We start from the raw sequence: 17207 nt of genomic DNA on the forward strand, positions 1-17207 counted from the left end.
GCTGCGGGGCTTGTCAGTTTCTCCGTCGCATGTTTTGATTTCATGCGTCGCACGTGGGATTCTGCAGTTCATTCAGGTACCGTGTTTACATTCCTACAGCGAGAGGATTGCGCGAGGTTTGTTTGAGGTTTTCTGACGAGTCTTTTCGAAATAGTCTCGTATTGTTATACGCTGTTGTGTCGGGGCTAATTTGGGGTTCTTGTGTTTATGCGCTAATGAGAGCAGGTTTGAGCTCGGACTATGATCCACGGGATCTTTATTGATCTCTGATTAGTGTCTCGTGGTAATGAGTAGGATTAGGAATGTAGACGAAGATGTCATTGGTTAGGTTCTTTTCACATACTGTACTTTCAAACTGGACACATTCCTTTACATTTATGCATTGAGCAGATCCACTTACATTGCATTCAAGTTACAGTTTCTACATTTGATCAGCTCTTGCTTTCCCTGGGAATCGAACCCATGACCTTGGCGTTGCTAGCGCCGTGATCTACTATTTGAGCTACAGGAAAGCACATATACTTTACATATACTTCAGCACTACCCATTTTTGTATAGTACAGTTAGTACAGTAATACAGTAATATGATACATAATCATGTGATGCATACAGTAGGTACAGTGTGGAGTAGAAACTTGAAGATATACCTGTTCTCCAGTCGAAATGTCCTTATTATCGATGCTACTGTGTAGCGACTGAGGTTAGGGGGGACTCTTTGCCCAACCTCCGTCATGGACAGGCCATGATTTATCACATGGTCCCCCAGAGTAGCCCTGATGTCATCTGATACACGTCTCCGCACTGGTCCTCTTCCACATCCGACTCCTCTCTCTCTTTATCCTCCTCTTACTCTGACTCTCATTGCCTCCATGCTTGCAAAGTTCTCAAAATGGCTTACCTGAGGCCTATTTGTAGTGCTAAGGCTCAGAGCGATTGGTGTTCAGTTTCCTGTGCAAGTGTGTGTTCAGGTGTGTATGTAGGGGCCTACAATTGCCAGATGAGTTTTGCATTTTGAACAGAGTGTTTTCCCAATGATAACAGGTGATTTAGTTTTTGAACAAAGTGTCTAATGTAAGAAAACGTGTGTAGTGTTTCGCAGTAAGTGTGTTATAGAATTGCAAACAAGGTACAAAGTTGACACTGTGTTTAAGGTATGCTACAAGAAGTTTAGGTATTGAGGCTTTAAAGCATTCGGTTTTAATGTGTAAGCAATAGGCAAAAACTGTAATAAACAGCCAATATGTTAATAATAGGCATGTTGATAAACAACTAGTTAAAAGTAAGAATTGGTCACTATACTAAAGTGTTACCCCAAAAAAACAAACAAACAACAACAAAAAAAAAGTTTTTTTTTTTTTTTTTTTTTTTTTTTTTGCATGATTCAGAAGATAAGTCTTCAATTTCAAGTAAACTTTGAGTTTATGTATTTTATATATTAGTGTTTGACAAGCTACAATAATTTTTTTGTGCTGTTTTTCAGTGTTGACTTTTTGCTGCATTGCATGGAAACCAATTTTTCTGCAAAAAGTTGCACAATTTGGACAGCCTTTCCAAAACGCATCAGTGTGTCGAAACCTGGCATGCACATTCATGACTCTAAATGAGAAATATTCACAAACTTTCCAGAAGAAGGAAATAGTTTAACCAGTGTGTCGAGCGCACATGAACCTGTCTGCATCAGCCCAGTAAAGCAGAATACATCATTGCAAGGAAGCAGGTGATAACGTCCACAGATAAGCGTGTGTAACCTGCAGGCCTCTTTGGTAATCAGCTCTAAAGCCCCTTAAGTCCGGGTGCAATGACAAAGTGGCCACCGTCACTTCCCTCACACGCATACTGAGAGCAGCTATGCATTCAGCTCTTATCTCTGTCAGCCTCAGCGTGGCATTCACGCCATGGACAGGAACAATGCGGCCTGTCGCTCACCTCCGTCTGCCTGAGTGACAGTGGGTGTGGAAGCACTTGTGTCTGACTTAAGCTCTCTATCTTCCACAGAGCTGTTTTTCCAGTCTAGATACTCCCCCCTTCCCTGTTTTCCTTCACCGCTGCACAATAAAGGGCGTGTGTGTACCCCGCACTTCCTCCTCTGTTTGTTTAATTCAGCTTTAGAATGGACCTGCTGGTCCGTTCGCCACGTTTGTTTCCTTCACGAGAGAATTTGTCTTTTTTTGGCACAAGGGGGGTGGTGTGTAAACTCAGGAGAGACGTGCTGACTAATGATTATGCGAGTGTTGGGCTCGGTGAGGTGGAAATGTCAATGAAGGAACAGAAAGAGAGTGAGAGGAGGGAAACCGAGATAAGAATAAAGAAAAGAGTGAGTAATATCCGAGGTATTATATCAGTCAAACCGGGGAGTACCGGCCACTGCATCAGCGCACAGCCTTCAAAGTCATTCGACTCCCTTTATGATTCATTGATGTTTTATCATGAAAACTTTTTAATCGCATTCAGACTAGGAGTCGACCGATTATCGGTGCCGATATTAAGCATTTATATGATTATCGTATCGGTCATTTTCAAAACCGATTTGCCGATAAAGTAATTAAGAAGCATTTAAAGAGAGTTTTTGTCAGAACCCTTGTTATTTGTAATTTTGACATTCATTTTCATTTTTAGACTGTTTTTAACAATTTTCAAAAATCAAATTTTTTCATTGTGCATTTCAATAAATCTCAATCAAACTGCACTTGGGTTATTTTGATTAGGTTAAAAAATAACAAAAAAATACAGCTAACTAACACAATAAAAACATAACATAATAAAAAACATGATTTTTGAACATTTAAAAAACTGAGTTATCCGTTTTTGCAAATAAACTCTTCATATATCGGATCAAAATATTGGTTGTTTTGCTGATGCTGTTGTATTCTGATTGTATACTATAAGTGAAAAAGTAAGTGTAATAAGTTTGTAATTCTTTATATTTGAAATAACCTAATTAATTAAACATTTCACCTTTTAACTTCAAGATGTAGTGTAACAATTTTGTTTTAATTCTTAAGAGTTTCTTATGAATATGGCCCCTAGTGCTCTTATATGTGCTGAATGCTATTGAACATTCGTAGTTGTTGTAAACACATCCCTAGTAACAGTGAAATATTTTATATGCAACTAGAGTTACGATGTAATGCTTAATATTTAATAAAACAGACCAATAAATTCATTAAAGATCTTAGCTTTGGGGATTTAGGCCAAGGTTTAGATTATTTTAACTTCAACCCCCGGTTTCACAGACAAGACTTAAACCTAGTCCTAGACTAAAATGTAAGTCTGAGATGTTTCAGCTGAAAGAGACTTGCACTGATTGATCTTAAAATATATCAATGCCTTTGTTTTGTCTCAAGAGGGACACCAGTAATTTTCTAAGTCACTTTATAAAAGTTACTTAAACGTCCTAGTTGAACTATGGCCTGGTTTAGTCTAAGCCCTGTCTGTGAAACCAGGCCTAAGAGTTTTTACAAGGATCTTTAAGAACATTCTTTTGAGGACTTCATATTTTTCCTACGTTTTGTCTTTAGAACAAGTCCTTAATTTCCTAAGTTAGAGAGAAGTAGAAAAGAGCAATCAAGAATTGTCTCTTTTTTTTTTTTTTACATACAGTATCTATGCCATCATTTATTTAAAATACATTTATTTCATACTAAGTATACTTCAAACTCATTAGCATATTTATTGACGTGTTAAGATTCATCACTTAAGACTTACTGACATAAAAATTATAATTCAACTTTATTTGGAGAACTTCTTTATTGCACAATGCACATTTCTTAATATTATGCTAAAATGTGTTTTAGTATCACTATAAATAAGATTATATGATCATTGTGCAATATCAGTTTTTAAATGCAAGATATTTAAAGTGCACCTGAAGTATACTTGCAATAGTTCCACTTTAGCACAATTAAATATACTTCAGTAAAACTTTAGTTGGACTTTAGCACAATTAAAGTGCATTAAGCACAAAACTAGTTGTTCCAGTTTAGCTGACTGTAAGTATACCAGTTTAGTATACCAAAATTACAATTGTTTGTACCAAAAGTACAAACTTAGCACAAAATAAAAAGTGTTATTTTTTTTCACTAGGGTCTGCTCCCTCCTCCATTCTTCGTGTTTTTTTTCCCCTCTCTTTTCAAAATCATAAGTCTGATTAGGCAGGTAATGGGTCATCTCTTTTTGGCCTTTTTCCACATTTTATGTGCAGGGGAGTAAAACATGGGCTAGAAATGATAACACTAGAATTGAACTTGCATCTCCTGTTCGCGCTCTGCAGCTCAGAGCACATGCATTAACCACTTGGCCACGGCTCTTAAAACACACAGTAATGAACCTACTTTATTTCTCAGACTCATTTCAGTTTCTGCTTTAAAGATGGCATCCACCTGCTCTGTGAGGGCAGCAGTAATCACATTCCCCACGACCTCCAGGGACCAGTTGTTCAAAAGTAATCTGATCGGATTCTGGCCATCGTATTGGATCAAATCTTGAAAATGGGTTGTTCAAAAGAAAAAAAGGATTCTGAATTCGGATTAGATCACAAAATCCACTTTTCATCTGGATTAAATCCTCAGTTTGTGTTGTTCAAAGTGTTTTAGTAAGATTGGGATACTTTTGATCCAAAAAAAAAAAGGATTATTCTGATCCCAGCAGAAAGGTGGATTTCAGGAACAAAAATGTAATAATTACTTTAAAACTGGTCCAAAAAATACAACATTTGTAACACGTAATATATCCCCAAACAGCTGTCAATATTAAACCAAAATATATTTAATTTAAAGTTGTTGTTTTTTTTAATCACTGATTGTAAACTACATTGGCACAGTCATCAGAGATGGACCAGTCAGTAGGTATTGGTGTAAATGTAATGTAAAACTCGAATGCAAAACATTTTTCATCACCATGTCCCTTTAGGGTCTCCGTAAAGCGCTAGTAATCCAGATTTGGTAATCTAAAAAAGTGTGTATCTGGATCGTGATCCAATGCAATTTTGCTTTGAAAACCGGCACAAAAGTAGGGTTGGGTATCGCTTGAATGTTATCGATTCCGATACATAATTAAAATTAATTAGCAATAGCATAAATAAATACAACTGAACCAGATTTCAGGTACAGAAACTGTCATTAAAAGTTTAAAAACATGCATTTTTCTTTTCATAAAATATCAGAATCAGAATTAGCCAGGTATGTTTAAACATACGAGGAATTTGTTTTGGTGAAAGAAGCTCCACAGTGTGACAGAATGACAGCGACAGGACACAGATAATAAAAAAAATAATGTACAAATATACAAAATAGACAATGTGCAAAATTGCACAAACACTATATACAGAATAGACAATTTAGTAAGTACAAAGATATGTCAGGTGCAAATTTGAAATGTAATAAGTGTGTGCGTTTAAAAAAAGAAAAGAAATAAGATTATATAATAAGGTAATATAGATTATTAAAGATATTCAGTCAAGATCAGTGAATGATTTTTTGTTTAACATTTAATGACAGGCAGCTGCTGTCTCTAACACCAAACGCACTCAGATCTAAAAACACTGTGCATGTGCGTTTAATTTCTCATCTGTTTACGTTCACTTAGGACAAAACGGCTGTGTTTATGATGATATACTGATGTAGTTTTCTGCATACTGGTCGATAAATATGAAAGAAGTCAGTTCCGGCTCGAAACAACCTTTTCTGCACTGAAATGCATCTTTCTGTCCCTGCACTTAACTCGTTTTAAATCACATTAAAATGCGAATGCAAGAATCGTTAAGCAGAATGGAAATGTACGCGTCTCATCGAATATCCGGTTCTTGGAAATTTGGAATTTTGGTTTTCGATACCCAACCCTACACTAAAGTAAGATGATCCTGGATAGCAAAACATGGGATTTCCAAATCCAGATCATTCTGATCCAGATTACACTTTTTGAACAGCTGGCCCCAGGATCTTAGTCGGGCTTATTTATGAATGACAGCGGTTTGGGCAGAGGTGTGTGGCTGCCCATCTCTGGGTCCACCGATTCCACAGCGCGGGGGGAGAGGAATGTGGACCGGCCCTCCTCAATCTTTGAAGCCCACGCTAAAATGACTGGCGCTCCCCTCCTCCGGTGCAAGTCGCAGCGCAGGGGCCACAGATGGAGCCTGTGTTTGATCTGAAGGTCGCCAGCCCTTCGCCCGTGTTGAGAGATACCTGGCTGACGTGGCTGCTGCTTATTTAATAACATGAAGGGGAAGCGAACTCTCTCTCATAATTAGGCCTAATTACCAAGCAGGTGTTGACAGATGACCCACGAAGAGACAAACTGCCTTTATCCACAGTCTTAGAGTCAGATTACTGGAGCTGTCTTATCTGTTACACCAAGAGAGCTGAAAAACTTCTCTCCGTCCTCCCATCAGAAACAGGCGTTCTCGTTTCATACCTGCCTTTGACTGTACATTTAATTACACATCCACAATGGGTTTTTTGGAGCAATTCGGCCCATAATTATGGCGTTTCCAAGGCTGCATTTGTTTGATCAAAAATACAGTATTGTGAAATATTATTACAAATTAAAATAAGTGTATTTTAGCTTAACATACTGTAAAGTGTAATTTATTCCTGTGATGCAAAGCTGAATTTTCCTTCAGAAATCATTCTGATATGCTAGGGGTGGCGATATCGGAAAAATATAATATCATGATTTTTTGTTTTTTTTAAGGAAAATCACAATTCATGATTTTATCATGATTCTTTGTTGTGTTGGTTTTACTAAGTTGTCTGAGAAGTACAGCCAAACTAATTTCCATATTTTAAAAACAAAGCCTTACAAGGTAACAAATATAACGGCAGACATTTCGGCCAAAGTGGGTGAAGTTAAAAATCATTTTCATTGTTTTATCTTTATTATTAAAAAATAAGAACATAATATACAAATAAAGCAGTGCTTTATTTTTTATTTTTTTAGGTGTTTAGCAGTAGTATTCAAGAAAATAAATGAACAAATATAAAAATAAAAACACTATATATACTTCACTGTATAAATTGATTATTATTAAAGCAACTGTATAAAGTTTTTCACTCGAGCAGTTACTGAGTGTTTTTAAGAGTGTTTTGTTGTTTTATTAACATGAAAGAGATAGTTCACCAAAAACTGACAGTTGTCATCATTTACTCTCTCTCAGGTTGTTTTAAATCGGAATGATTTTCTTTCTTCTGTTGAACATAAAAGGTATTTTGAAGAATGTGGGAAACCAAACAGAACAGACTTCCGTAGTATTTTAGTATCAAAGTCAATGGGGAACAGCAACTGTTTGGTTTCCCACATTCTTCAAAATATCATCTTTTGTGTTCAGCACAAGAAATTAATTAAAACAGGTTTGGGACAGCATGATGAGAGTGAGTAAATAATGGCAGATACAGGATTGAAAGAATGCATTGGGAATGAAGAACATACCATGAAAAAAGTATGGGGGAAAAAATCATTGTAACAGAATCAAAGCAAACTGTAACCAAATTTCTGATTTCTTTAAAGTGTGAAGATCATGGTACCAGTTCAAAGTAGGGCTATCTAAATCACGTTGCAATAAATTAATCAAATGGAATTTTACAGTGTTACAAAAGCTTTCTGTTTTAAATAAATTAAGCTCTTTCTATAGATCAGTGGTTAATACACTGTTGTTACGGTAAATAAGTTAAATTTTGAAATTGATGCAGTGATTTTTCATTGTCAGATTGTCATCATAATGCATTGATACTGTCATGTTTCTTTTTTCTTGCTAGAAACTATTTGAAGGTGTTGTTTCCGTAGTCAAGTTGTGGCTGAACAAAAGGGCCTCAAAGTTTTGACTCGTGATGATTTGACTTCTGTCAGAGCTTATGACTTCAGCGATTGGTCTATACAAATGTCTTGAGCGTTCGAGTTCATGAAACCTGTGTAAGTGAAGCCCCTGCATTAGTAGGGTTTTTAACGGATGCAACTGATATCTGTAGAGTGTGTTAGCTGATGGATGACGTAATGTCTCTTAATATAACAGATACAGTCTGAAGTTTCACAACGGCACTACAACTTTTCACTGTTTGCACAGTGACTCCTCTTGTTTATGTAGAAATCCAATTCTGTTTTTCTCAACATTTGAGTTCTTTGTTTAAAAATATATATATATATATATTGTTTCCGAAATGTCAGTTAGTTTATGTTAAAATAAAAATCTTGTAGATTTTAAATCACACTTTCACTCTTGTATACATGTCATTTTTACTTTAAGGGATATTTCACCCAAAGATGACATTTCTGTCATCATTTATTCAACTTCCAAATCTGTGTGATTTCTTTCTTCAGTAGAAATCAAAGAAGGTCAATAAAAGTCAATGGGTCAAATGTTGTTTGCATCTGATGTAGTTTCAAAAATCATATAGGCTACAGGTTTGGAAGGACATAAGAGTGAGTAAATGATGACTATCTTTATTTTTGCAAGACATATCACCTCAAATATACATGATGCATTTAATAATAGCATCAAATGTGACCCTATTCAGCCTTTTTTTTTTCCCATAACACATTGTGTGTCTCTCCTGTTGTCTTTGTCAATAAAGTAAAAAAAAAAAAACCCTATAGAGTTGCCATACCCATGCAGTCTTGACTCTTTGGCCTAGTTCCTCAGCCTGTTTTTCAACTCCATCCCTATCTTTATTTCTCTCCATCTCATGACTGACAGCACCATATTGGCAGAGGTATGTTTTGATGCGTTTGTGTTTGCACAACGAGAGCGTGTGTTTCCAGACCCGTGTGGTGTAGTGAACTTCACAATACGGGCTTGTTAATCCTCTTTAAAGCTTTGAAAACCTCACTGTCACACAGACGACGATCGTCCGATAGTGCATTCCTCCACCTTTGCCATTTTTTTTCTTCTTGAAAATGCAGTTTAAAGAAAAGGAAAATAACAACTAGGCCATTAATCTTAAAGCACTAAAGCATCAGTTTAAGATATAATTCAGGTGGATAGCCAGTTTCCCAAACCAGAGGTTTAATTTCAGCCCCTATATGTGCAGTAGACGGGTCTGGCTCCTATACAGGCTTGATGGCGACTGATAGTCACGGGTTCTAATCCCGCTGCCTCCATCCCAGGTCACCTGTAAGAAACTAGAGGGGCGTTTAGTGACTGTCCCCTTTGTGAGGGGTTCGTATGAGCCGGCTGGGGGCTCGACTCTTAATTAGGAAGGTAGGGCAGTGAAGAATCTCCGCTTGACAGATTAACATGCACAATTTAACCACTAACCTTCCGAAATGAGCTCCTCTAAAATACCTGTGGGTCCGGTTTCAGCGCGAGGGCAGAGGTGACCAGAGATGACACTGAGCAGAAGGGTCTTCATTAAGCGGGCCGCTTCATATCTAAAATCAGCAATATCGGTCGCCACTCAAAGGAGAATCTCGGCTCTCTTTGTGGTTATGTTGGTTTAATTGTCTTAATTTAGTTTAATTTTAATTGCTGTAATTTTTGCTTCCTTTTTAAATGGGCTGAACATAAATTGTCTTCTCAAGCATCGTAAGTAGGAGTGGGTATCTTTCGGTACTAGGGATGTAGAGCCCGGTCTCATGAAAATGCATATAAATAGTACACCAGATAAAAACAAAAACTTGTGGTATTGATACGCAAAAATGTACTTTGGCATGCATATAATACACAGTTTTTGCGTGCATATGACACGCATACCCCACAACCCTATTGCGTAGCATACACACGCCAAAGTCCATTTTTGTGCATCAGTACCATGAGTTTTAGTTTTTATTTGGCGTACTATTTATACGCACTTTCATGAGATCCGGTTTGACGATAAATCATGATAAAAATCCCCACGGTTAGTATTTCCGTTTCATATTTTAATTATTATAACCGTATTCGATTACCGCGATTTGACCATCTGAGGATAAATAAATACTATCCAGTATAAAACACAGTTTTAAGTAACAGTCTCGCGTGCGCACAGCATGCAGAGTAGTTTTGTTTTGAATGAAAGCATGACGGAAAAGCTGGGAGGTATTAAAAGAGTGCTAAGGGAATTATACAAATGAATAGATGAATGAATTAATTATATGAATGTACCTCTGAAGGTTCTGACTATCAACAACAAACTTAAAATTTGAAGGCAACCAGCTTCAGCAGAGTTTTAACAGTGTGTGAGGTTTACCTTTCTATGAAACTTTTTCAAAGCTTTATTTGCACATTTACGTTAGCTATTTGAACATGCTATTAGATCAACTCGGTCATTTACAAAAGGTTTTTATTTGTTGATTTTTAAATAAAACTTTGTGATTTATGTGTCAGTACTTTCTGAACATTTCCAGCACATTTGAACATATAATCGTGATATGAATTTTTCATACCGTTACATCCCTATTTGTTACCTCATAATTTGATTCATAATAATTCTTGGGGTCATGATTCAATTAAAAATTGATTCACGTTTTTTCGATTTTTTTTTTTTATCACGATTCACTATTTTTCATAAATTTTTGGTGCACTCTGGACATTAAATACATTGATACAAAACACATCAGTCTATAGTATAGGTAGTCCTGACTCAAGAAATCAGTGTTTCCTATTAACTTCCTAATAAATCTCAAATATTTTACACTTCCCATAGTAACAAAAGATCAATAATTAATATAATAATTTTACAAACACTCGCTGAAAATGGGGCAGGATGGATTTGTTTTTCCTCCTCCTTTGATGTTGCTGTTTTGTTCAGACAACGTCGTTGTTGTTATTATTATTACTGATATTATTGTAACATTAACCAGAAAATAGTTTCTTGCAATTTGTGAATCGATGCGAATTGCTAGACTGAATATCGATTTGTATGTGAATTGATTTTTCCCCGATCCCACATCGTAAGCATTTCTAAGCAGAGTCAAAACTGCCTGAAACGATGTCTTACAGGTTCAAAACCACATCAATGTGTCAAGTTATAATGCTTTCTTTTATAAAGACATCAACAGATTTAGCTTTGCGTGGCAGTTTGAAAAGGATTTGTCGCTCACGTCTAATCGTCTAATTTCCGTCTGCATTTTTGTGGTCTGTTGCATCTCCACTGTGGCCCTCAGAGCCGTTTGCGCTCGCGTGTGCTTTGAACCCCTTTTTTTGTTAGCTGTCGATGAAAATAAAAATTAAAAACGACAGATTCCAGTCTGTTTACAGTAATTAAGTTGTCTAGCTCGTGATTTATGACATATTGAGAAAGAGGTGTTGCAAAGGAAGAAGAAAGAAAAATAACATGATCACATCTTCCTTTTGCCCAAAGGCTTTTAGTGTTTACTGTGTTCACTAAGAGATATCAGTGTTTACATATGGGTTGATGCTAATAATTATGGGAAAGTTGTGTAAACCAAATTCCTCCAGTGCTGGTGGTCGATAAATTATTCCATTGTTTTTGATTGTCAGAATTTTCAATTTCACTTGATCCTTCAGAAATGATGCTGATTTGCAATGTTGAAAGCTTTATATGTTTGTAGAAACCGTGAAACATTATTCAGGATATTTTCAGGATATCTGCATAAATCCTAAATAAAAAATATATTGTAAATGACTAAATATTATTTTTTAAAGCAGTACATAAGACAAAACATGCTTAGACGATACCATCAATACAAAACACATAGAACATAAAGTAGGGTGTGTGTGTGTGTGTGTGTGTGTTTGTGTTTGTGTGTGTGTGTGTGTGTGTGTGTGTGTGTAATTATATAAAAACTTTGGGATCAGTAAGATTTTTAATGTTTTTTTAAGGTAGTCTCTTCTGCTCATCAAGGCTGTATTTATTCGATCAAAAATACAGAAAAAAAATGTAATTTTTTGAAATCTTATTGCAATATTGGTTTCCTATTTTAATATACTTTAAAATAGAATTTATTTCTGTGATGCGCAGCTGTATTTTCAGCATCATTACTCCAGTCTTCAGTCTCACATAATCTTCAGAAATCATAATAATATACTGATTTATTATGAGTGTTGAGAGTGTTGTGCTGCTTCATATTGTTTTTTGGAACTTTTGATGAATACAAAGTTAAAAAGAACAGCATTTGTTCAAAATATAAATCTTTACTATGACATTTATTTATTTATTTAACACATCCCTCCTGAATAAACGTATTAATTTATTTTAAAAAAAAACAAAGAAAGAAAAAATTACTTGCCCCAAACTTTTGAATATTGTCACACAAAATTTCTTTTTTAAATAAATGCTGTTCTTATTAACTTTTTATTAATCAAAGAATAAAAAAAAATATTACAGGTCCCCCCAAAAAATTTGAAGCAGCACAACGTCCTCCAACATTGATTATAAATCAGTATATTAGTATGATTTCTGAAGATCATGTGACACTGAAGACTGGAGTAATGATGCTGAAAATACAGCACTGCATCACAGGAATAAATTATAATTTAAAGTATATCAAAATAGAAAACTCTTATTTTAAATTGCAATAATATTTCACAAAATAACATTTTTTTTTCTCTATTTTTATCAAATAGATACAGCCTTGATGAGCAGAAGAAACGTCTTTAAAAAAAACATTACTTCTCCCTTATTACTTATCATTACTAAAAATCTTACTGATTCCAAACTTTTGAGCGGCAGAATATGTGTGTTTTTATATATAATATGAAATATAGAACAGCCTGTTTGTAGAAGGTCTGAGGAGAATGCTTAGAGAGAGAAATAAATAACTAAATAAAAAATAATTAATGGGTACATAAACTATAAAAGAACAAACAAAAAAGAAGGGAAAAGAACAAATAATTGCATAAATACTTAGAAATTAAATAAAAAAATAATTTAAATAAATAAATATATAATTATAGGTGGTATGGAGGCACCAAGAAATTGATTGATTGATAAATAAATAAACTTGGACAGCGAGGTGGTGGGTTGGCATACAGGGGTATCAGAGTGGATTGCTCTGCTGAGCATACATGATATATCAGTGACCATGTCAGTACTGACATTATTTAATTTGTTTTTCCTAGGATACAGATGTTAGCTGAGCAGTTGCAGTAGTGATGTCCCGTGCTCCTCCAGACCCGCTGTTCATTCTGAGGGGTTCAGGGGCCGCAGTGAACAGCCTGAGCTTCTGCTGCCGTGGCGATGGACCACCGTTTCTCTACTCTGGGTTGGTGGCAACTTTAAATGAACCATCAGCATTTTGATTGCTTTAATTGTCTCGTGTACGGTAATGCTGGTGTTTGTGTGATTTTTAGTTCAGGTAAAGGTGCAATCCATCTGTGGAACCTGACCACCAGGAGAGCAGAGCGCGTTCTAGAGAGCCACGCTGGGAGCTCTGTTATCTGGCTACAGTCTTTCAAAGACAGCAGAAGCAGATTGATCAGGTAAAGGAGAGAAGGGGGGTAATACATCTGTCAGCCCTTTACTATGTCAAGCTGTGCATCATGTGACCATGTCAAATCTTAAAGGAGTAGTTCACTTCCAGAATATAAATTTCCTGATATTTTACTCACCCCCATGTCATCCAAGATGTTCTTATCTTTCTTTCTTCAGTCGCAAAGAAAGTACGTTTTTTTGAGGAAAACATTGCAGGATTTTTTTTCAATGGGGGGTGAGTAAATTATCATGAAATTTTCTTTTTGGAAGTGAACTACTCGTTTAACATGCATGGATCCAATGTTAAGCTGTCATGCTCTAAGGGTGCATGAATGTTTTTGTGGTAAAAAAAAATAATGTGATGGTAATTTTCTGCCAGGACATTATCTTAGAAATTTCCATTAACCCTAAAACATGATTCAAAATGCAGGTAAAACAACTGTGAAAAACAAATACGGAAAATTCCTTCATATTAATACAGTGCATTGCACCCCTTTTTTTGTAAGAAATCTGTTTTATTTTTTCCCCAAATCCCGTTTTATTTCCTCAAATTTTTTTCCATATTTATTTTGTTTTAATGGTTAAATCAAAAAGCATTTCTTATCAACTGAAATCATGAAACATGGCAAAAAAAAAAGGCTACGATATTTTTAGGGCCATATAAAATTTAAGTTCTGTGTTTACCGTTTGACTTTTTCTGGTTTCCATTTTAATACATTTTTAATAATCAAAAAGCATGTCTAATCCATTGAATTCATAAAATGCTAACTATTTAATAATGTAGAGTTTTTTAGGAAACACTTTATTTTAAAGTGTCCTTGTTACACATTACATGTACTTACTATTATAATAACAATGAATTATGCATAATTACATGCAAGTAACATGTGACATTCCACATTATACGGTGATTATGAGTGGATTCCAGGATTCCATCTGTGTTTTCTGCATCGTGGAAAACATAGGGCCCTATCTTTACTTCTTCCCACTGTTTCCACTGCCCTGTTTGTCTTGGTCTAAAATCTGGCCAGACAGGTTCAGCTCATTTGTGATATTGCTGTGGTGGGCTTGTGTTTGTGTGTTTGCGGCTGTCAGTCAGGGTCGGGACATGCGGCTGTGCGTGTGGGATCTGTCTGAAGACCGCAGCGCAGTGACGGACTCTCTCCTGACCGCCAGTGTGGGGTTCTGTCAGTGCTCTCTGCTGGAGACCCGACCCGGAGCCGCTCTGCTGGCCCACCCCACAGAACACATGGAGGAGGTGAGGGACCGCTTCACACACACACTTCACAACAACACTGCACTTCCCTTTCTGAGAAATAGATTGTTTAAAGGGTTAGTTCACCCAAAAATGAAAATTCTGTCATTGAGCATGCTCATAACTCCCAAATATCATGCATGTTTTCCCAGTTTACATGCACATCAGTCAAGTCACCTTCGTTTACATAGCGCTTTTAACAATACAGATTGTGTCAAAACAGCTTTACAGTGTTAAATAGAAAAATAGTGTGTCAATAATGTCTGTGTGATTTGTGCGGCCAAGCAGGCAACAGAAAGCAGAGAGTGTGAGTTCTGCTCTGTCCTGGCTTTTATTGCATCCAGATTCATGTTTCACCATCCGATCTGCCAGCTCCTCACTTGAGAGAGTCTGAGCTGTCACTCGATCTACATTTACCATGCTTCAGCTCCCAGCAGCCAGACCAAACACTGAGCCTCAATATTGCTGTTATCCTCGTCCTTTTTTCCTACAATGCTCCATATGTATCTTCCTTCCTCTTGATTTCATCACTCCATGCGCCTTGCCACTGGTATTGACGCAAAACTGGACTTGATCACTAATCTTACAATCAACAAAGCTGACGTGATTGGAAGTGGTCGAGGTTGCAAGCCACATTCAGTTGATGCGGTATAGTGTTCAAGCATATGGAAACGTTATGTCTTGCTTTTACAGCACTTGTACAGCTCCCTCCCACCATGTGCTCACTAATGAAAGCCTTGTCAAAGCCATCAAGGTAATAACCGTCACAAGATAACTGCAGGCAAACAGCACCACTATACGTCTCTTAAAACAAAACAAAATGCTGCAAGGCATGCTGGGAGTCCGGAACTCGACCTCATCTGTGTCTTCTGGTTTTCTCAGAGGCTGACAGTGCTGGGCTTTAATTAATAGACTCGCTGTTATTTATTGACTGTTTAACTGGTGTCAAGATTTCTCTCTCTCTAACCTGAGGGCATGAGAGCTGCACTTCTCTGCTGTTTATAGTTACAGGCGTAAACACGTGTAGAACGCGCAGATGTGTTTTAGTGTTAAAATATGAATAGGTCTGAAGTCAGAGATGTTAAATTGAGCTTAATTAGGAGGATTCTTAATCATGGCTGCCTGTGCAATCAAGCCAGACATATTAACCTCAATCAGTTATTATAGTGTTATTGCAAGCGTGTTATTTACAGTGACCCAAAAAGTATTTGGACGCTTATTAAAAAAACAAGTCATTGCATTAGCTAAAATATTAAACCAAGTTGCATTTATAAAAAAAAAAAAACTTTCCTGGACTATGAAGCGAATGTTCAAAATTGAGTGTTTGGAAACATTCTGCTTGTCAAACATAAGTGAATCATGCTCAAGGATAATGTGATGAACTGCATCTTGTGTGCACTTGAGAAGAACTGATGTCATGCATCCACTAAAAATCACCTTAAGACCATTTATACATCATCATTGGTTTGCAAATGTTTCTTGTTTTGAGATTTTGTTGTTCAATGCAGTGTCCAGACACTGTTGTAGTTGCCAGGGAAATGTGCATGCATGCTCACACCATTTTGGATATCGTTAGTCAGAAACATTAGTGTGTCAGTTAGTTGTTGTTATTATTAATGGTCATGGCCCTTCTGTGTTGGAAACTGTTGTGTTTTTGACTCATTTGCCTCTTTTTGGAGTCAGACGAGTTGAGACTTGATGAGGCAGTGTGCAGGAAAACGGGAAGCTGCTGGCAATCAGCCCAATGTTGGCTGCGCTCGGCAAACCAACAGAACACTTGTCTAATGCACATCTGTGCAGAGCGTTTCTGTGACTATAGATTATTTACACTCATTTTAGCATGGATGTGAGGATAACATCTGCTAAAAATTGAAGAGAAGTAATAACCAAATAATTGACACAGCGGCTATAACATCAAGTACTTCAGCATTAATGGTGGTGGCTCCTAATGACTATCTTAAACATATAATAATTTTCTCTGAAACTGCTCATAGGAAAAATTCAGCAGTGAAAACTAATTGAAGTTGTGTATGATGTTTTGCAGGTGAGTGTGGTGGAGATGAGGAGCTGGACTCCAGTTTGCACTCTGAAACCAGATTCAAAGCTGGGGATGCTCATGTGTATGAAGATGTGGCAGGTAAGAGTCACAGCAGTCCACTACATTTGTTTGTAAGTATGCTTAAAATAATAATAAATTGTGTATAAAAAAAAGTATGCATGTATGTATATTTTTGTTGCAAATAAATGGATTTGTAAATGAGATTTTGTTTTATTTTATAATGTTTTTTTTGCACTGCTGATTTTGCTCGATTACTTACACTGTTCTAATGTTAAAAGTAGTTAGGATGGTTAGCATTGGACAAAAACCCTAAACTGACATTTGCAGGAAAAAAACTTGACTTTTTCATACATGCAAGAGCCTTTGCATGTTCATGCTTTATCGTTTCCAATTTATGAATATCTTGTTTCTCATGCATGTGTGACAATGTTCTTGGTTGCATTGAAAAGTCTCATATTTTCATGTTGTTTTTCTTCCAAGTTTGACATTATCAAGCATTGCCTTTTGAAGTACTGACAAGCAAGCCTAGAGCTCACAGAGAAACTGAGCAGTT

At 36.4% G+C, this 17207-nt stretch overlaps 1 protein-coding gene across 3 annotated transcripts in view; it reads left to right on the forward strand.

The window, feature by feature from the left end:
- The window catches only part of LOC306871161 (guanine nucleotide-binding protein subunit beta-like protein 1), a 35635-nt gene continuing 18428 nt past the window's right edge, over positions 1-17207 (forward strand). Inside the window, exons 1-5 of one of the 3 annotated variants that reach the window (XM_079418887.1) lie at positions 1-76; positions 12989-13131; positions 13220-13348; positions 14436-14598; positions 16640-16732. In XM_079418887.1, coding sequence (XP_079275013.1) covers positions 13022-13131; positions 13220-13348; positions 14436-14598; positions 16640-16732 — 495 coding nt within the window. In that variant the 5' untranslated portion in view covers positions 1-76; positions 12989-13021. Of the gene's footprint in view, positions 117-12988; positions 13132-13219; positions 13349-14435; positions 14599-16639; positions 16733-17207 lie in introns of all 3 variants that reach the window. The other 2 variants (XM_079418889.1, XM_079418888.1) reach the window with 2 other exon arrangements.

This window comes from Barbus barbus (assembly GCF_936440315.1).
Source record: "Barbus barbus genome assembly, chromosome: 6".
In the NCBI taxonomy this organism is placed as follows: Eukaryota; Metazoa; Chordata; class Actinopteri; order Cypriniformes; family Cyprinidae; genus Barbus; species Barbus barbus.